The sequence below is a fragment of the Trachymyrmex cornetzi genome, unplaced genomic scaffold (genome assembly GCF_001594075.2).
Source record: "Trachymyrmex cornetzi isolate Tcor2-1 unplaced genomic scaffold, Tcor1.1 scaffold156, whole genome shotgun sequence".
NCBI lineage: Eukaryota > Metazoa > Arthropoda > Insecta > Hymenoptera > Formicidae > Trachymyrmex > Trachymyrmex cornetzi.
The window spans coordinates 1,797,219-1,819,292 of NW_017296157.1; the positions used below are offsets into that span (position 1 = coordinate 1,797,219).

The following is a 22,074-nucleotide window of genomic DNA, read 5'->3' on the forward strand; positions in this document are numbered from 1 at the left end:
GCCTCCTATTCTGTAACTCAACAACATCGTTACATTATCGTTGCGCAGGATTTTTACTTTCTAATTCTTTAGAGGAGAATCTTACTCTAAAGAATGACAATTGAGTCAGTCTTAAAAAAGAGTGGCTCAATTTTCAATCTTTAACAGATTTCACTCTTCAGAGTGAGATTCACTCTAAAAGTTTTAGAGAGTATAATATATACGTAGTAAAAAAGCTGCGCAACGAGACAATGTAATTACACCGACGCTGTTGTTAAAAATTACAGAATGGGGACCTAAAATACACGACCGTGGCCGTGTTCTTTAACAACAAAATTGAAACTTTGCGGCGAAGGCGGCGATACTTGCATGATGCAAGCGCGTTGCGTTGTATTCGCGAAAGTCGCGTACATACAATCAGAGACAACGAAGTGTGGACGCTCAAGCTTATAATTGATTTCTTCACTTAACCGACGATTCCGGTTACATATGTGGAAAGACATTAAATGTCGACAAACGTACGCATATACAAGATTATCATATACATTTCGTTAACTCTAAGCATTCCTATATAACTACTACTTTAACTAGTCCCTTCACATTCATTATTCTTCATATCCTTCATCTAGCGTCTTGATATGACTTTATACTTTTCATATGGAAGTACTTTTAAAATTCTATGACTAAAATAGAATAGGAATAGTTGACTTTAATTATTACATATACATATATTTGTCTTTTCTGATATACGACAAAAAAATAATACATTTTCTACTCAGTTTATCTTTTCTACTTCTTATAGATTGCCATTTCTTTGAGATGTTTGTACATACGTGAAATGATTGTTTATGGATATGTTTATTCGCACCAATCGTTATTTTGATAAGGAAAAATACGAATTAAACAAAAGTGAGTTGATCTTTATTCATATTAGCATCCACACTATCTTGTTTCTGAATGTACATATACATTCCGGGATATCAACGCGCAAATAGAGAAAGTACAAAGTCTCCCCTCAAAACACGAAATTTTCGTTTTATTTGCGGAAGATAAAAGTATGTGAGTTGCATCGCGAAAAATCCGCAGGTCCACGTACAAAAAAAATCATGGAAACGTTCACGGATACTCGCGACCAACTCGATGTATCGATCGGCGGAATCGAGCTTCTTAAAAATGCACGGCTCGAAGAATGATTCCGTTAGAAAAAAGAGAAATCACATATGAGATAGGGAGTAGGACTCAAGACTCGACCTCGATGAGCTAAAATCGAATGCATCCCCTAGCTAGCCCTAAATCGGTTTTCGTCGCGATTATTGGATTGCGTGTTTTTCATGGTACGTGTTGTGTATGTGTATGTGTCTTTTATTTATCCACATGTATATATAATGTGTATTTCTATTTTTATATATCTATATATATATACACCTATATATATATATTATAAGTATATATTACATATACATATATTGTAATATTTTATTTATACATATATACATTTATTTATATATATACAACATTACATATATTTATATAGTAATATCATATATATAAATAAATATATGTATATATACATATATTTATATATATACAACATTACATATATTTATATAGTAATATCATATATATAAATAAATATATGTATATATACATATATTTAGGTGTGTGTTTCGTGCGTTTACGCGTAGTCTCTTTGGTGTCTTGCAGTCCGCTTAAGTATAAATCTGTAGCAGTATCAAAATGGTAAAAATAGTGCATATGAAGACCATGAGCACAGGTAGGACCAGGATGAATCTGACGGAGCGGCTGAGGCCGCTTGGTTCCTGTCATACAGCTTGCTCGCCGGATTCGGTCGAGGCGTCGAAGAGTGGCCGATCTGCCGGTGTCTCGCTCGACGTCGTCGATTTTGTGCCTCCACCGTTACCGGTGTTACCCTCCCGTCTGGTTTTACTCGAGCCCGAGAAACACAGACAACCGGACTGATTACGATTCCGCTTCAATGTCGGCTTGTTCTCGCGTACCTGCTCCGCTAAACACTTCTGATAGTAATCGTAATCCTTCAAGTACCTATTAGAGATAAATTGTGATAGTATCAAAATTATCACAATACACATATATTAAAGAACTAAACGGTAGCAATCTTGATTAAATTTATTACATCGATATTTAATTTATTCGGAATGATAGACGGAATTTATATTATATGAAAAATTACATTATTTACTTATACAGAAATTTACTTACATAAAAATAGATGTTAATAGCATGACATGTATCGTAAAGAAAAAGTTATAAGGAAAAAAGGTTTCTTCTATTGAAATCAAATAGTAGAAAGAATTGCAAGATCACCGTAATGCGTACCAAACCGGCGGCCATCGGTGCTCGTTCAAATACTCCTGGTTCTCCGGATGAAGCAGTCGCACGCTACGAGGTGACATTTTGCACAGCTTATTATAGTTAACGCAGAGATGATTCATGCACCAGTCGGCCAGCTGATCGGCATTATGCAGCTGGAAATCATAACTGAGCGTTAAACGGGTACCGCTCTACTGCTATTATCACGTCTTAATTGATGTAAAACACGTGAAGGAAACTGACCTTGCACGGCTCCAACAGCCTCAGGCAGTTTTCCACAGCGTCGTTCCCCTCATTTTGCGAAAGCCGCTCAAGATCTTCAATCACTCTGCTCTCGACTAGGTTGACCAATCGTTGAAGGCAGAGTCTGTTGGCTAGTTCCAATAGGTTCAGGCATCTGATCGAAGAGATCGCTGGCACTTCGTCCGTGTAAAGATAGCAGAGTAACTTGTGGAATGTATACTCCCGAACCCCAGGAAAGACTATCTGTCGTTGCGATATGATTCGTATTTATTATGTGTGTGACTAACCACTATGTCTAATTTATTCGAGTTCTTCAAAATTACTTTGGTAAAATGCTTTTTTAGAATTCGTCATATAATTTTTTTTTTAAGAACTTGTATATGTATAATATGTGTTTTATAACTTTTAAGAAGATTTCTCAAATTTTTTATACATTTTTTAAACACAAAAATTCTACACCTTCTCAGAAAGATTTTCTGATCTAAAAAATATTCTATACGTACTTAATCTTATCGTAACTTTATACAATATAAAAATAAAATAATATTAAGATTAGAACAATAATTTCGATTTTCCTCCCTTGAATTAAATAAGATTGACTTATTTCTTGAGACAAAAATGACAAATATAAATTTATATGTTTATATATTTTAATACGTTTAGAATAAATCTTTTCCCGATATTACAACGTGCAATGCTGGTGCCAATGTTTTACACGATAATGTCTAAGATTATCTTAGTCTAGATTTAAGAATTTTCCATAAGAATAAAATAACAATAAATATAATTGTCTCTATATTGATTTTATTGTATGATAAATCGAAAAGTAATAGCATTGAACCTGCAAATCTTTCTACAGAGCATCTTTTTTTTATATACATATATAAATTCCGAAATATATATACTAAGATTTCTCATCCTATAATTTCCAAAAAAATTTATAAAATCTGGAGGAGCTCTTTTAGAACTCTTCTAATAAATTTAATGTATGAAAAATTCTTAAAATTATTATAAGATGTTATGAGAATTTGTTCATTGTAGAGTAATTTTATAATTCATATTGAATTAATTACGCATGGAATTACGATCAGTTATGATAGTTGCAATTGTTACATTTTACTTACGACTTTTGCGCTGCTTTCGCGAAAATCGCCAGAGAACATGGCTTTCATTACGTCGCATCGGGCAGTGAGAATCGCTTTGTGGGCCGGTACGCTGCCATCATCTAGCTCAAACATCACATCAGCGAAGAGACCTAAGTGTATCACATTTCTTAGTCAAAAACTCGCATTACTTCACCTTTTCAATCGTAAACGGTATACCCACCTTGCTCCAGGCAGATATCTTCCAGCCGTTGTCTAACCACTTGCTTGTACCGGTTATTGAGATCGCTATTGACGAACTGCTCCCGCGTCTGTATGCTACCGAGCACCATGAGTAATTGCGGCAACTCGAGGAATTCGGCCGCTTGCCTGATTTCCTGCGGGCAAGAACAACCGAAACATCATGTCGATGCACCATCGCGACTTCCAATGACGTAGAATGATCGATTAGAAAAAAAAGAAAGACACGAGATCTGATCGCTTCCGGATCGCTAGAGGACCTATCCTACTAGGCAATGATTCTAGAATGTCGGTGAGAACAACTGGAAGCGTATCCATGCACGGCACCCCCTCGGCCGAAGTCGACCGTGTGTCGATTCCTCGAGGATCCCCCCGCTCGTGATGATCGCACGATACTACGGAAGCGATGATTCGCTATAAGCTTAATGTGAGCATGGCCTATCAGCTAAACGTTAAAGATCGGTATTGCCAAATTATGCGGTATTAAATAATTATGATATAAGATAGTTAAACGTGTCTACAAGATACATAAATAATTTTAGCGAACTTTAACAGCCTCTCAGCTTTCTGATATTTATCTATCTCATTCTTAATATTTGATTAATTTTTGCTTCAATTACTCAATTAAAAGATTAGTTTGTGGAAATGCGTCGAGTTTGCCTCGTAATTAGTCGTAATAGAAAGGCACATGCTCGTATGATGATATGATCACGCAATTAAATCTTTAAAAGTCGAAACAGATCAGCTAGATGAGGCTACTATGTGCGTGCGTGCGTGCGCATGTAAACGTGTACGTATGTATTAATGCGACTGCCAAATTTCCAAACGCATTTCGCTTTTGGTACTAACCAGTAGAAGCCCGATAGGAGCTGTCTGAAAGAATAGAGCCGCGTTAGTTACTCTGTATATTCTGCAAACAATTGCGAGTTTAGCTCACGCTCTTAAGAGATCATACAAGTACACACCGTATCTCTTATCAGACGTGATACGTCAGTAACATTCGCGGTTTCTCAGTCGTGTTTTCTCAAATTGTATAATTTACGTAATGTAAACGTTGCTGCAAAATTATACCTGATATAAAGACGACAGAGCTTGCGCAACCGCAAAAGAAGTAAAACCGGAGAGCATATTTATTCTATTGAGTTTGTACTTTGTCGTATAAACCTCCGAGATAACTCGCTCCTCGTTCGTTTTCTCTTTGCCCGGAGATTATACCGCGCCTATTTCCACTCGCTTATTCACGCGCGTTTTATTTTCGCGGCGGATAAACAAAAAAAGAGTGTCTTCTTACATTCTCGAATATACCTTTTCTCTTATAATTTCTACCGACCCAACGTACTTGTAGATCGTGATACCGTTTGTCCAGGCTGCCCGTGTAAATGAATTGCAAGCACTGCTGCATCGCCTGCGGCGTGATCAGCTTCGACAGCGTGATCACAGTCATGGGCTGCTGCACACCGTTCGCATTTTCAGTCTGTAAAGCGTTTGACGATAAGTAATCACCCGGAACGATGGCGAGTCCTTGTGCGACAATGTTACGGATATACCAAGAATTTCAGTTGGAAGGGGAACAAACAAATTTTTCTTTACACAAAACTTGTTAAAATATACTTATATTAACTCTTCGTTGTTTCACCTCAGAAAAGTCAAATTGACTCATGATTGAAAAAATGATCCTCTTCAAACAGCTACCATATATTATACTAAATTGACGCCCCTTACAGAAATCTATAATATTAATCAATACTGAAAGACAGTAATTAATTATTTATTCTATGTATTAAAATCATTATTGTTTAGTACTTTTTTTTAGTACTTCAAATAAGTAATTAATTACTGTTTTTCAGTAATAAATTGGCCAGTATTAAAAATTGGTCAGTATTAAATTTTTGTAAGAGGCATACTTGAATAGTCTCCGATAACAGAATCTTCAAACTTTCGACAAATGTTTCATGAAGCCTCATTATATAATATATAGACTAAAATTCGAACTATGGGTCTATTTGATCCCACAGTGACAACAAATGGTTACAGTCAGCTTTCGAGGATCTTCAGCGAACGTTCTTATGAATAATACGTGAACCACGAATTAGGCAATGACAGTTTAACTTTTTATTGTAAAAATTATTTTCATAATTAAATCAGTTCTCTTTGCCAAAATTTAAGAGGAGAGGGACAAGTACTCCCCTTGCTCTCTCTTTATATACGCCCATGGACAATGTTAAAATCTCTCACCAGACATATACGAATATTTTGGAAGGCAGGATGATTCAGCTCCCTCGTCGCGCTGTTGCTTTTTCTCTGATTATCCATCGTCGGCAGTACTTGAAAACTCGATCGTCGCTTAAGTTGTTCCCAGACTCTGCAAGGTTCGGAACTCGTTTGTGCAGGGTATATCGGGACACAATAAAACATATAAATTCTTTTTTTAAGACATATTGCAAACTCTGTTCCGTCGCTACGTAAAGTCGAATGTGCCGATATTTAAAGACCGTGCAAAGACTAAGGGGGGACTGCATCTAACTCTTTATTTGGCAATAATCATCCTCAAGCTATATCAGCGTGTTGGATAATGCATGATCGAAGCGTTTCAACTGCATGCCCTTTTATTAGTATCAAGCCTATAAGCGACACTCAACTTATGTTAACGCATGTTAGTCAGCAACACCTGCCGCAAGATTAGACATGTTCCATCACGTGTTAACTGCGGCTTGCCAAATAAAGGGTTAATCGACGCAGGAGTAAACATACGAGGAAGGATTAACTCACTTTGCGGGTTTGCTTTGATCGATACGAATTAGGCACTCGGTATCGTCGTTGAAGTCACCGACGGTGGCCTCGCCGAAAGTGCTCACCTTGACGAGACAATAAGGGAAACATGTGTTATTGTGTTATCCTGTTACTACCTCCGAACCTGATAGAGCTGGCATATACCATGCTGGACTCGCTGGAGCTGCGTGGCGTTAGTTCCTGAGCGAGTTCCATCGAGAAGAGCCGGTGAAACGCCGGCGAAGCGGCGGCGAGTAAACATCGATGAACCGAGAACGTGCAGTTACTCGCTATCAGAGTAACGTCCGTGTGAACCGGCCTCGTCCACAGGCTCTTCATGTTCTCCTCATAGGTACTTGCAGCCAGGCATACCTTCGGCGGTACAGGTTTTGGTGGACAGAATGGTGCCTATCAAATCAAATCATCGTATCTTATTAACAACTCAACACCTGCGAAAAGGAACCCAGTAAATACAGTAGAATAGCGTCAATATTATAATTTCATCCTCAGCAATACAAATATAATATATAAATATAATATATATCGTGCGTAACAGTTATATTGTTAAGTATGAAATTATAACATTGATTTATGTTATTTTAGTTGACGTTTACTGGAAGGCGGCATACTCAAGCATCATTCCAACATTGTAACATCCATCTTTTTTTTTTTAAACACACGATCTTAATTTTATATTTATTCAGAAACAATATCAAAGATTATGAGAACGAAAGCTCTTCTTTATTTCTATTTGAAAGACAAGTCTGTCGTAAAATCGTTTGCATGCATCATTTGTTACCTGTAACAAAGGTCTTTGCACCCTTTTCAAGTTCGTCATCCAGAAACGTTGCTGACGACGTGCGATTAGGGCGGCACGTATCGAATTTTCGAACACCTCGTTCACACCGTAATAAGTGAAAACGCTTGTCTCGTAATAGCACACACCGAGTTCTCGCGCCACCGCCCGTGCCTGATCCGGCATAACCAGATCGCTCTTCCTCGTAGCCCTGTAAACAATCGCGACCACTCTCTCAAAAAGGATTTCTAATAACGAGATAAAAAATATTCTTGACGTATTAATCTTATTGCAACTTTATGCAATACAAAAATAAAATAATATAAGATTAAATTAATAACTCTGATTCTCCTTCTTTGAATTAAATATGAGATTGACTTATTGTCTTGTGAAACAAGACATGCATAAATTTAAGTTTTTTTTATATTTTTACGTTTAGAATAAATCTTTATGATGTTATAACGCACGATGCCGATGCCATAATATTTGATATAAAACCGATGTCCAAGTATCTCACTTTATTCTAGATTTAAGAATTTTCCATTTAAGTAAAGTATTTCTCTGTTAACAATAAATATGATTGTCCCCCTACATCGATCTTGTTTTATAATAGATTGAAAAATAATAACATTGGATTTGAAAATCTATACATGATTTCTATAGATGAGATTGATTATGTTTTAAGTGCAATTGCGCATCGTTGAAATGTATTTCGCAATATGTATTAATAATGAAGAAGGTGAAACTGAAATGACGCGATGAAGTCATTCCGACCGTTGTAAAAAGAAGGGAGTTAAAAGTCACGAGAATAACTTTCAGGCTTTCTCCCGAGGGAGTAATCGGTGTGTCAAGGTTCGGTTAATTTTGACTCGACCCGATTACTCAACTATCGAGAATTTTAAGCTTTTCAATCGATCACCTAGCGCCGTTATAAAATTCATATGCCGCACGATGCCGCATAAGCTGATCGTAATGAATATTTTTTGCTGGTAAAAGATTTCGAGGAAGCTTACGGAGACTCGCTGAAAAATCAATACTTCGACACACTTCGGTAAACTGACCACCGTTGAAGAAGCATCGATGCGAGTGAATGAATTTCACACTAAGCTAAAAAAAAATCTGATGGTCGCGCGCAAATTTTCTTCGTCGCCAAAGAAGATGTAATCGATTAAAATAACTAAATTAATTTTAACTAATTTTTGGAATATAATATTTTTTATATGTTTTAACAATCTTTGTTAAAATTTATTTTGTGAAAATAAATTAACAAATATGAAGAAATTAATCTAAGATAAAAAATAAATATCGCTCTCTTTTATTAAAGAATCAATTTATGTAATGTTTTATATTACAAGTGTTCAAAGAAATAAAAATTATAAAATTTCAAAATTTTAAAAACTTGAAAAAAATTTGAATTCTGAAATTTTGAAAAAATTAATACTTTCTGAGTTTTTGAAATTTGATTTCACGAAACGTTTTTCGTTAAATCCTTTTAATTTCTCTAATTTTTGTTCTATAAGTTAATTTCTTAAAGAAAATAATTTACCTTACAAAGGGACTGCGATCGCGAAAGTAACTGAGATAAGTTTCGTCCCGATACATATATCGCAGATCGTTTTTGCATCCGACCAATAGGACCGGTGTCTGCGGGCAGAACCTCCTTATCTCGGGATACCACATCACCTTGCAGTTTCGCAAGGAAACGGGGTTGGTTATGGAGAAACATAGTAACACAACGTCAGACCTAGTAAAATCCTTTCAATTAATATCGATCGTGTAAAAATTCCGTTCGGCGATAGTCTTACCTGCCGTATGCGAAACGTCGATCCTTCTCGTGGTCGCCAAATGTGTCCCAGAGACGTAACGACACGTTTACATTGTCTACTACCTCCCAAGATCGCTCCAATACCTGACACGTATCACACTATGTTATTTAATACTGCTACATACTTCTAGAAAAATTAATAATGGTGATAGCATTTAACTTGATAATAATGAGCATGTTTTTGTCTTAACGAAAATCTGAACAGAAAGAATTAAATTCACTTCTGAATTTTCTTTCGTTGTTAAATCACTTCATAATTGTGACCTCATTTAACGTTAAATTTTTAATTTATACAGTATAATTTATACTGCCTATTACTGATTATTATACATGGAATGGATTTATTGAGATTTCTTAAAATTTAGCTGTACATCTAAAAATAATAGGACACTCAAACTAGTTGCCAGAATGTCAAAACTTTCAGCTGCATTGCTCATCATTCTACATACCTAATTATTTTAGTGGTCCAACAAAATTCTTTTTAAATCTGTACACTGAAAAAATATATAGTCAATTTTAATAAATATTTAGTTGAATACTGCCAACTAAATATTTATTAAATATAAAGATATACTTATTTGTGATACAAAAAATATTAATTTGATTTAACAATCATTTTTTTACTGAACAAATATTTATTTACTGTAAGTAAATGTTTAGTTGGCAGTATTGAACTAAATATTTATTAAAATTGACTATATTTTTTTCTCAGTGTATCTATATAGGTATAGCTAAATGTTTAGATACCTCAACTAAGCCATTTTTTCCATGCACATATTGCAATTTAATTTTAATCAATAATTGGATCAAATGTGTTTTCAAGTGAAAAGGAATACAGGAAGGAATCAGATATAGGCAGACTCACATCCTTGTAGATCCGATATTGGTCGATAGCCCAGACCGTGGGCACGTGAGTAGTCAGGAGTTGTGACAGTGACACGTGCTTATTGCAGGCTCTGGCGCAGATCAGTCTGGTCTTTCCGACTGCCGTGTCACCCACGACCACGCACTTGACCAGTTCCTGGTGCGGTTGCTCATTGTCCATCACCGGCAGTCTCCCCTGCTCATACAATATGCCCTCTCACCTGCCAGATCGCTCGAGTTCTCGACCGCTGTCTCCGTCACAGATGATGCTACCGTTGTCGTTTCCGTAGCCGCCAAATGCGTGCACCACATCCGATAATCGGACCGGAACACGACGTCCTCGACCTTGCCGTTGATAAGATAAGCGCTAAAACTGAACACATGGAAACGATGCATCAGCTCTTACACGAAAAGGATGGATTTTGTTGAAATATTTAAAAATTTAACGAAATACATTCGCATCGTCGCGCACTCCTTTACAGAAATTTAATACTGTCTAATTTGATGGTCAATTTATTACTGAAAGATAGTAATTATTTATTTCAAGTATTAAAAGCACTATTGTTCAGTACTTTTAGTATTCCATAAATATAGTAAAGTAACTAATTATTTTATAGAAACCGCAAATAAGGTCCACGTGGATATTAGTGCGCGAGTTAAATTTTATTACAACTACAGAATCACTGTTACAATTTCGCACGCAAAAGTGATTTTCTAGTTGTAATAAAATTGAACTTGCACACAAATATCCGCGCTGGTTCTCATTGGCGATTTTTATTTCATTTTTATCAGATTTAATCTTAGAGCCGTTATATTACATATTTTATTGTTAGTTATTTAATTTGTTAATTAATTAATGTCTTTCAGTAATAAATTGACTCATATCAAATTGATCAGTATTAGATTTCTGTAAGAGAGTGCGCGACACGAACGCAATGTTTATCCACTTTACAGCTTTTTTCCACTCTTGAGAGTACGTGGTTCTCGATAATGTCTCAATATCCTATAATGTATCTAGAACCATACTCGCTCTTCGAAAGCGAAGTCACAATAAAGCTCTTAAGTGGACACTTAGCCTTAGTGCAAGGACACGTAGATGTTATATCGTTTCGATAGTTGTTCGTTGCATAATGTCGTGGCTTTAAGTATATAAATATGCACACATTAAATAATCTGTTGCCTTTTCTTACGTGAATTATTTAGCGATTTATAGCTACCTCGGTCTATTCAATTTTTGACGCCAAGTATGAACTGTTTACATACATAGTGAATCACAATTATGTGTATAAAATTTAATTAATTATCTACATAAAAAATAATCATAATCGTATGTCTTAATATTCGATTAATCGGAGCATATAACTCAGCGTGGCCGAGGACATCCCCTCAAACTTGACATCTTCGATCACGTCTTGAGACAATCGAAGATGCGGAAAGTGGGGAGGGAAATCATATTCGTGCCGAAAATAATCTACGACATGGACGCCATCGTTCATCGCGTCAAACTAAAACGATAATTTGACAAATTGCGAAGATGGCATGATTGCACATGGTATTCGCAAAAAACATAGTCGTGTTAAACGTATTACTAGGTGTATATTAGGCACGTCGAGAGGAGATAAGAATCTGAAATGTTTAGTCACTCCAAATATGTGTACTCATGTCTATTGCATATGTATATACATGTGAGCGTGATTTGACCCCCTTGAAAAAGGTTTTCTTCTATATTTAGAACCGAAGCTCCGAGATCTCAACTTGATTTCCATCGCTTTAACCCTGAACGAGCGCGTAGATATATATATATATATATATATATGTCACTCCTCTGACTAATTCATTCTCAAAATCCTCACCGCGCTCGGTGAACTTCATTCTCGGCGGTCGTACACTACATTAAATCTCCTTCTATAAATTTCCGTACAACATCTCGACTTTTCCCTTCTAGTTTCGGTACAAAAGAAATTCATCGTTGCATTAGATCTTATAGATCTATATAGATCTTATGCGGATGTTCAATTTATCAGAACAGCATGTTTAAAGATGCTTGGAAACTTCCATAGACAATGTTATATATATGTATACACTTAAATATTCATTAACGTTAAAGTCATGTTTGTGAATTCAATATTAAATGTCGTTCGATTTTCCTAATATTAAAGAATGTGCTAACTCGCGATTACCGATATAAATTCAATTTTATCTATTTTCTACGAAAGTCTACATTATCCAAGTACAGTGAGTGCAAAAAGTATTATTACAGGAAAAATATCTTTTTAAAATAACCTTATTTTTAGAAAGTAAACATTAATTAGTAATTTGTTAACAAAGACTAAAGTAGATTGCTTTTTCTCAAAATTATATTATCTAGAAAGATATATAACGATTAAAATATATTTTAACAATAAGATAGATTTTTTATTTTAATAATGTCTTATCTTAGCTACCTTATCTTAGTTACCTCAGTACATATGATTGAGTCATTCGTGTCCTGCAGATTTCTTTTCTTTAAAAAATTAAGAGCATCAAGTAATTTATTTAATATTTATATACAATTTTTTAAATAAGTATACAATTTTATAAATATTTTTTAAAGATGTTAAAATATGTATAAAAATCACTTAATAATTTTATATTTGTTAAAGTGATGAAAATTAATCTGGAACACAAACCATCGTGCGTTCCAATAAAGGAAAATCATCGTGTGAAGGATTATAATAATAAACGAAAATGAAAAATTATTTGGGCGCACAAAAAATATTCTTACGCCCAATAAATATTAGCTTCTAAAATAGACATTATTATTTTCACAAAGTTCTTTTGTTTATATTCAGACAAAACGTATTCATTATTAATAAATTGTTAATTAATGTATACTTTTTACGAATAAGATTTTTTTAATAAAAATCTCATATATAAAAATACTTTTTGCATTTACTGTATATTCTATATTATATAAATCTATATTAAATTCACAATTAAATCTTATATGAATATTTTGTTATTAAAATATGAATTTATATAAAAAAAAAAAGAGTAAAAGTTCGAGTCTATATAGTCTAAAAAATTTCCAAAACTCATAAGAGAATACTATTTCCTAAAATAGTGCAATTAAAATTAAATTTCCTAAAATGGTAAATACCTTTGAAAATAAAGCAAATATAATCCCCGCTTTGTAAATAATTAAAGTTAAATCCCACTGTATTTGTCGACTATCTAAAGTCTGTTCGATTAGAAAAGTTGCGAATTTAGTCTCAAGCGGAATGAGTAAAAGCGCTACGTAGTAAGAAAACTTGAATTAGTTTACCCACGATTTTCATGTCAAACGCATCTCAAGGCAACATTCGCTTCATGCGGCGGGTGTATAATGTTATAATATCCGCTTGTTACGATAATATTATGCACCTAGAGGAAATATGTCGATAATACCAGGTGACAACTACTCAAGATATGCAAAATGTAATATTCACTGAGTCACGATGCGAAACTCGTCGCTCAATAGTGCGCCTGTTTCGCTGACGTTTTCCGGGAAGTGTCTTTGGACGAGACCTACTTTCATGAAATAGAATTTGTGGCAAGTGTCCGCTCTCCATTCATTCGGCGAATCATGCATCTTGAGATTAAAAATGAATTGGAAATGGAATATGTATAATCCGCCCGTTCCGTGTCCAAGTGATCGCATCGATAAACCTCTTCATATATAAAATTATTGATCAGAAAGGATAGTGGATAATTAGTTACAATCTGGCTCTTCGCGTGTTAATCTGACCTTGAATTTTTAGATATCATAAAATTCGCAAATATAATCGGTTTCTTTATCGTGTCTTGTCGGACATTAACGCTGTCATCGCGTCGGTAAATAGACTGAACGGTCATCTACAGTTCTGTTACAAATAAGAGATTGCTGATAATTTACACATAGATTTACACATTTCACACTAATGTTTGTCGTCTGAATACTAATCGTTTATTTCCGTGACTATAAATTTTAATAATTTGGTTTACCTTTATATAGTTTATATTTTTATTTGAACATTGATACATTTATGTCAAATTTAACTAGTTTTTACCTTTAAACCAAGAATCCGTTACAAATTTCTTGAACATTAATTTCATGTATTTTATCATTAACAGATGTTTTGTATCTGCGACATTGTTTATAACTCTTGATTTAGCCTTATTGAAATTTGTATTTTAATTTATTTGCTCTTTATGTTTTATATCTATATATTAGATAATTAAATCTTAGTTAAAATTTACTTTTATTTTTACATTGGTTAATTTTGTTTCATTGATGAAAACTTTCTAAAGTCGAAACGTTCAAGTACACTCTATGATAAGATATTAAAACAGTTTTATATATATATATATATATATTTACTTAACATTTTTATTGCTCTTTCTCGGCCGTTTAAATTCTTTCCATGCTTTGCATATACCTAATGATCTTGATTTTTTATTATTTTAAATCACATAATTTGCTGCAACGAACGTGATTTTATTATAGAATTTCTTCAAACAAAATTTTCTTTATCGGAATTATTATTACTGTGATTTCATATAATCGACCATACAAGAACTGTACCTCGATTTAAATTGCTAGCGAGGGTAAGATATTATGCGGCAATCATCATTCATGTGCTATAGATAGCGCAGTTCTTTTGATCCATTACGAGTCATAAATAGCCAATCTTCGAGCTAAAATCGGCTTTAATTTTTTTAAATTGCCGAATGTTACGTCGAGAAGAGTTTATATAGTATTCTAAAAGCGGCTCTCTCTCTCTCTCTCTCTCTCTCTCTCTCTTATGCTGATTTCTTTTGAAATTTTTAAACGCAACGCTTTTCATTATCTTGCGAATATGTTACGGCTTTTTAATACACTTGTGAACACAGTATAATGTATATGAGCAAATTAGTACAGTGTTTCAAGCAATATACAGTAAACCAAGCGTATAATACAGTTATTACATAGTTATATAGTAATGCAGTTGTATAACAAAACAGGCTAATGTAGCGAATGCTTTACGTCAGTTAAAATCGGTACCAAAAGTCGTCATCAACTTTAGCAAGGTCCATCGATCTTTACTAATATGGCGTTAAGTTGTTTTCATACTTCTTGCTACGCTATGCACCAATTGCGACGGACATTAAAATGAACGTTTTCTCCAAAACAAAAGGCGAAGATTTAATAACATATTTAAGCATTAAAGGTAATAATAATTGCTATAATTCTTTTTAAAAATTAATTATAAATCGTATGTTTCCCTCTGTTTGTATTTTCAAGAACGTAAGTCATATATAATAAGCTCTATTTTCGAATTTCCGGTCGAGTATCGCAAACGTTGTTATTATTAAAATCAATATTATTGTATTATGGATTCGGAAATAGCTAATAATATTTCATTCGCGATTGGTTAATGCCATAAATATTTACTAAGAAAATATGCTAACGATATATATACAAAAAAGCTAAATATTTGAGCAAATACTTTTTATGCTGCATCCCTCTAAACGAGTTTAAAAATAAAAAATATTAGAATTTCACAAATTCTATTAATTTAATTATAAATTTATTATTACTCTGTAGTTTATTAATCTCGGGGAAAGTCTAATAATTGCTTTTTATGTGGAAATTACTGTTATGCTATTAAGGCGATGAGATAGTATAACTATATCAATTACTTCAGAAATGAGAAAACCTACTGAAACTTTCCGCTTTTAAAAATAATGCACAGTCACGCAAAATAATGTGAAATAAGATTAAAGTTCGAGAAAAATATTCCGCGATATTTATTCATTGCCTATTACAGAACACAAAAAAAATTAGTACGCAATCAGTGCAACGTATGACTGATCCCTCAATGTGATTATCCTGTTTTTATGCATCCTGAAACTTTAATCAATGACGCGCCAGACAAGCTATTTTCAAGGTTTTAAATTGATTTTAGTTTCTATTTCACTGTCCTATGTATGCATTTACAAGAGCGTATTTAGTCAGAGAAATATCGTCCTGACGTCATCGATATACATAGCAGAAACGACTATTAGTCCGCTTTAAATAGTCAAATCCTAATAGCTTTGGTGGGTATTTTCGTAGATTCGTAATGAATAGCAAATTCAACGGATTCGTGATTCCGAAGCCGCTTTCAGATACTCCTAATCTTGTTAATAATTTCCTTATTAATAATTTCCAGTAACATTACCGATCTTTTTATCGCTTGATATTAAATATTGAATATGTCAACATTTATTAATAGTTATTAATTAGCTTGCGGTGTGTAAAATTTTAATAGCTGTTAATTATCCTTTACCAAAATACAATTTAACATTGACTAATTTAATATTGGAAGTATTATTTATTTTAAATATTAGAATTTAAGAGCAGTAAACAATATACTGTATATTTTTAATACTTATCACTATTATTTAATATTTATCAATAAGTATTAAGAATTTTAAAAGTTTTCATACTCATTAATTACATTAAAAGTTTGAATACTTATTAATAAGTATTAATCATCTACTTTTCAATATTAAATTTCCATAAGGGATTGTCCTTTTACGTTCTACTTTCCTACCTGTTTTTTTATCACGGGTATTTACGATTTGCAGTAACTATAGGTGCGACGCATTTTTTCCGGAAACGCCTTTAGAAAACGATTGAGCGAGCGTTGAGGCATATATGACGCCTAATATACCCGCATTGTAGTTGGCTAGCCACGAGAGGAGCGGTGAACGGATGTAGAACGTGCGGGAGCGAACTGTAGATACCGCGCGCCAGCGGCGGCGGTAGAAGCCGTTGCTGACGCATTGCAGAACGGGTCGCAGGGAGGTCAGTCGCGAACGAGTAGAAGAGGACCGGACTATCGCCGCCAAGTATAATGGGAAAAATCGAGTAGGCGGTAGCTCGGGTCGGCGCACTACCCTCCGCTTTCTTCCATTCTCCTTGTTCGCCTCGTCGCGCCGTTCTGCTTTACTCGCTTTCTTTGCTTTCGAACCGTCGCGTCGGTCGCCACGCCGCGTTGCGCCACATCATACACCGCGCCACGTCGAACGACGTGTAAATTAAAGATTCTACAACAAAGTCTGGCCACGAGCAATTTGGTCGAAACAAGAGTGAGATACTGAGAAAAATGTAATAAATTTTAACAAATGTTTAAATAATACTAACTTAACGTTTACTTACGGTATATAAACCCTCCAAAATTTTTAGAGTGAATTATTGTCACTCTGAAGAGTGAAATAAGCTTTTGCATAACGCATAACGCATAGTGCATAAGCGAATCAACTAATCAGAAGTTTTCCTTTCCTCTCATTCCATGGAAAAGAAGAATTTCGATTGGTTGATTCCATTATGCACTATGTATTATGCGTTATGCAAGAGTGTGTGCTGCGGCCATTACTCTTAAAGATTGAAAATTGAGCCATTCTTTTCAAGACTATCTCAATTTTCATTCGTTAGAGTGAGATTTCACTTCAAAGAACTTAGAGAAAATATTTACTGAATAAAAAAAATAATAGAGTTAAATCAAATTAATGGTTCCAAAGAAATATATTTTTGTATTTAGTAAATATTTAGCTAGTACCTTTTAAACCAATATTTGGCTAGTACTGTTTAAACAAATATTTGGCTGTGCATCAAACTTCACTGGCAATATTGAAAATCTGTAGTTTACGTTACGCGCACTATAGTTTTTCAGTACTAGTAGTTAATTTTAGGATACAGCCTTTATTAAAATTTAGTATGTATGTACATTTTTCTCTCATTGTCAATGTACTATCGTTCCAACTTACTAAAATTGGCAAAAAACGATAGGTCAATCAAAAGTCTGTCATCTCGCGGCCAGATTCTATTACAGAGTCTCTAGTGTAAATCAATCCAGCCGAAGGACGGTCCAAGTTCAAGAGTGGACTTTGTTGTTCATGAAATATTAAAATGATACATCATGCGCATCACGCGCGAAACGGGACGCACCCCAAGAATTGCGCGCGGGGTCAACGAGCCACGCAACGACCGAGCCGCGTCCGTCGGCCGTATTAATTAGGTAAACGGTGTTCTTATTGCCGACCTCTTTCAGCGGTTAATCATGGAACTCTCTCTGCGACTGAATTCGCACACAGATCCTTGGCGCGGTATTACCACGCCGAAATCGGTGTCACGTTATACTCCGAAAATCGTAGCATATCGCGTGTCGCGTATCACCTGTCGATAACGTCTTGTATCTGCCAGCACGTCGCGTTTCCGACGTCCCTATCTGTGCCTGTCTCTCCGACATCGCCGTCAATCGGAAGAAACTGAGACGCTCCTCTCGCGACGCAGGCGATAGGATCGCAAACGGCATTGGCACGCGCCGCTTAAATCGCGATACACGCAGCAATCGGTGGCGGTCGTTAGGACAAATGATCACGAATATGCCGCAACGCCGAGCGATACGACGCGTCTCGTATAATGTTAGAGGGAGGGCATAAATCAATTTTTAACTATGCCGCGGCTGTGGGTCGACGGTCGAGTTCCGATCTCCATTGGTACGTCGTACGTTCCAGCGAACAGTTACTCGGAGCGTAATCGGTTCCATGTATCGCCGCGAACAACCAATTACGAGGAAATATACAGAATTGTTTGAGGAAATGACCGTGGCGATGAGGAAAGGCAGGTACAATAAGGTTGTTGGAGTAATAACAAGATTATTACGATGAGGACGAAATATATTGGCCACTCACAATGGCGAATGGAGGAAAAAACAGTTTTGCTCTTCTCCGAAGTACCCAGTTGAAACAAAAAGTAGATGTACTAAACATCGATGTTATAATTCCGCACCTAACAATATAAATGTAATATAATTCATGGTACTGTAGCTATTTAACGAAATAGTTATATTGGCTGCATACAGCAGAAATAGCATCACCTTTGCAATTGTTACCAAATCCTTTAAGGAAGTTCTTCAGTTCTTTTCACATAATATAAAGATTTGATCAAAATTGCGAATAAACTTGTGATTAATACGTAGACATTCCTAAACTTTTTTCAGATTTTTTGACAGTATAGTTCTTTAAATAATTTCCTAAATTAGCTTCAATTTTTATGAGGAGGAAGATTTTAATTGTAAACAAATTATGAAAATTTTTAAGTTATATGGACATAAAAGAATAGAGTTTAATGAAATGTTCATGAATTACTTAATTTTTTAAAAATATGACGTCACATTAGTGAAACGTCGTTTCTAATCGAATTATCAATATCTAAATTAAATTTAAACGATTACTTATAAACAATTTTTTTCTTTTTCACATCAATATTTATTTTTATTATTAAAAAAATACTTTTGAATAACAAATTATGATTTTACTGCTAACATTGTATTTATTATTTACTTTTTAGAAAATAGTAATGGCATTTGCATCCTTTGTGCTCTTGTATTAAGATAAAAAAGTCACATAAATCCTCTCCATTATTTGAAACTTGAGAATCTCTTTAATATGATTGGCATACGTTTAGACCCAGTGAGAAACTAAAGACAAGATCAATTATACAATATTAAAGAATTTTACAACAATTATCAAGCTACTTTTTCTGTTAAACGCAGATTGTTGAATGCGAAATTATAACACTGATGTTGTGTTACTTTCAGTTGGTGTCGACTAATATCTAAAAATTTAACTAGGTACAAATCTGAAAATAATATTGTTGGATTATGAAAATAATTAGGCAGAGAAGTTGCTAGAATGTTGAAACTTTCAATAAACAGCATTGCTTATCATGCTTGAATTTTTTACAGAAAGCAGAATACAAGTCATTATAACGTCAAAATGACGTCAAAGGGGCTCGAAAATTACTAAAAATTACTTTTCAATCAATAACGATTCATTTCAACGTCAGTTTGACATTATCGTGACTTGTTTCTACTTAAGGAATTATTTCGAAGTTGAAATTATTTTCAGAACAATACCTAAGTGTTTAAACACTTCAGTAATACCGTTCTTTCTGTATATATAATGTAGAACGTACATGACATATGTATATAACAAAATGACACGTTGTGTATGCCCACGCTGCGCGTGGCACGTGTATGCGGCATATTAACTAACACGCGCTAATGTTAATTCTAGCCGCAACGTTAACGATCCTAACGTTCATGGCAACATTAACGATCGGGAGGCCGGGGCGCCGCAAGTTCGAGGCTCGCCTCTGCATCGCGGCGGGGACGTTCGCACTCACATTGCAGACAGTGCTCTCTTATATAAGTTAAAAGCGAGACGGACAGATAGACTGAAGAGAGAGAAAGAGAGAAGTTAGAGATAAATAGGTGGAATAATAGTCAACGGCCACGCGGCGCGTAACGCGCATCGACGCCAAACACGGTGACGTTCAATTGACCACCTAAATCCCGTTGCAATCGTTTTTCCTCTCGAATATCAGCGTGGGATGCATGCGTCACAAGAGAGATTTCGTCGAGACAACGAGTGGTCTTCGACTCGCGAATACGTCACAAGTATCGCGCGAAGTGCAGTTGGAACGAAGACAACGACATTGGACTTCGTTCTACTGGAGTACGGTGGACCTATGCGTGATCAATTTGCATTAAGTGTCTTCTCGACACTCTTGCTGACATTTCTCTCCAACGTATATTTCCGCCGAATGACATCGAGGAAATTGCAAAAATCGTGTAATACGAGCTAGCATGTAATCTAAGTTCTTTCTCTCTCTCTCTCTCTCTCTCTCATTCTCTTTTTTTCTCTTGATGACAGCTGCACTTCAGCTAATGAATACTACGTGAATACACGCGACGAGTTTGGCGAGGAAGCACGTTCTCTCGCGCGAGTACAGAGTGTGAAATATATGTATATATATAATTGACTGCGTAGTGAAGAGAGAGTGAGAGAGAAAGAGAGAAGGAGAGAGAGAGAGAGAGGAGACAGAGTTCAGTCGACGCTCGAGAAATTACCCGCGTGCAGCACTCCCGCCTGTTGACGATGGGGCCGACTCGAGCGGATGTCTCCCTTATCCGTGCCAGAGTAAGGGCCGGACTGCCGGAGTTTCCTCCGCGCAGGGTAGGCGAACGCGGATTGCACCACGTCGCGAATCGCGGTGTAACGGTAACGGGTAAAAGTCTAACGATCGCCGCTCCTTCGTACCTCCCGTCTGGGACCGCCGTCGTCAGTCGGAGCGCGGCGACGGACTAGAAGCTGCAGCGGCGGCACATCGCGCAACCAGGACGTTCCACGCAAGTTCCAGCTGACGTCCTGACAGGGCGGGCGTTCGAGGAGGGGCATTCCACCGTGGCCGTGGCGAGGAAGGAAGAAATACGTCCCGTTCACTCTCTTCGGACCGAAAACGCGCTCCGCATCGGACCTTAATTACTCCGACACCCGGATTAACGATTTGTACGCTCGGAGATCGGCGAAACAAATTTTTTTTTTTAGTAAAGGTCACGCAATTTCCAGAAGAATTTCCTCACGCGCGCGTTCTCCAATGATATCCTACGATCGCGATGAGATATTAATCGTCACGCAATTTTCAAATGAACGGTCACGTCGACACGCGATCGGAGACCCCCGTTTTCTAGATCTGATGTTTCTTTAACTCGCAAGCCCGCCTTGCGCATCCACCACCCCCCTACGATTTCCTACCCTCTCTCTCTCTCTCTCTCTCTCTCGGCCACTCGGTCAATCCGTTCCTCTCTCCGCCTTGCCTTCAGGCAGATAAATCACGAAGGCGCCGATTAGCGTCCACGAATCGACGCGCACGGGTCCCTCCACGCGGAGAGTAGTGGAGAGGACACGTACACATCGGAGAATCGCGCGTTCGAGCGTGAATCGAGTAGAACTGCGCACCACCTGTCAATGACTGACCGCTCGAACGCGAGTTCGAGTTGACCCACCTCCTGCTTACGAGAGCCGCCGGCCGA

At 36.0% G+C, this 22,074-nt stretch overlaps 1 protein-coding gene across 7 annotated transcripts in view; it reads right to left on the minus strand.

Annotated features, from left to right (window-relative positions):
- Positions 1 to 1,643: 1,643 nt before the first annotated feature.
- RhoBTB (Rho-related BTB domain containing) overlaps positions 1,644 to 22,074 on the minus strand; it is a 24,231-nt gene continuing 3,800 nt past the window's right edge. For 2 of the 7 annotated variants that reach the window (XM_018503375.1, XM_018503373.1), the window contains exons 2-15: positions 10,173 to 10,544; positions 9,288 to 9,391; positions 9,029 to 9,226; positions 7,486 to 7,693; positions 6,852 to 7,094; positions 6,687 to 6,772; positions 6,153 to 6,279; positions 5,257 to 5,391; positions 4,767 to 4,790; positions 3,901 to 4,054; positions 3,699 to 3,829; positions 2,575 to 2,817; positions 2,338 to 2,486; positions 1,644 to 2,043 (exon numbers count right to left, since the gene is read on the minus strand). In XM_018503375.1, coding sequence (XP_018358877.1) covers positions 1,803 to 2,043; positions 2,338 to 2,486; positions 2,575 to 2,817; positions 3,699 to 3,829; positions 3,901 to 4,054; positions 4,767 to 4,790; positions 5,257 to 5,391; positions 6,153 to 6,279; positions 6,687 to 6,772; positions 6,852 to 7,094; positions 7,486 to 7,693; positions 9,029 to 9,226; positions 9,288 to 9,391; positions 10,173 to 10,352 — 2,223 coding nt within the window. In that variant the 5' untranslated portion in view covers positions 10,353 to 10,544 and the 3' untranslated portion in view covers positions 1,644 to 1,802. Of the gene's footprint in view, positions 2,044 to 2,337; positions 2,487 to 2,574; positions 2,818 to 3,698; positions 3,830 to 3,900; positions 4,055 to 4,766; positions 4,791 to 5,256; positions 5,392 to 6,152; positions 6,280 to 6,686; positions 6,773 to 6,831; positions 7,095 to 7,485; positions 7,694 to 9,028; positions 9,227 to 9,287; positions 9,392 to 10,172; positions 10,545 to 21,111; positions 21,533 to 22,047 lie in introns of those variants that run through there. The other 5 variants (XM_018503376.1, XM_018503374.1, XM_018503377.1 and 2 more) reach the window with 5 other exon arrangements.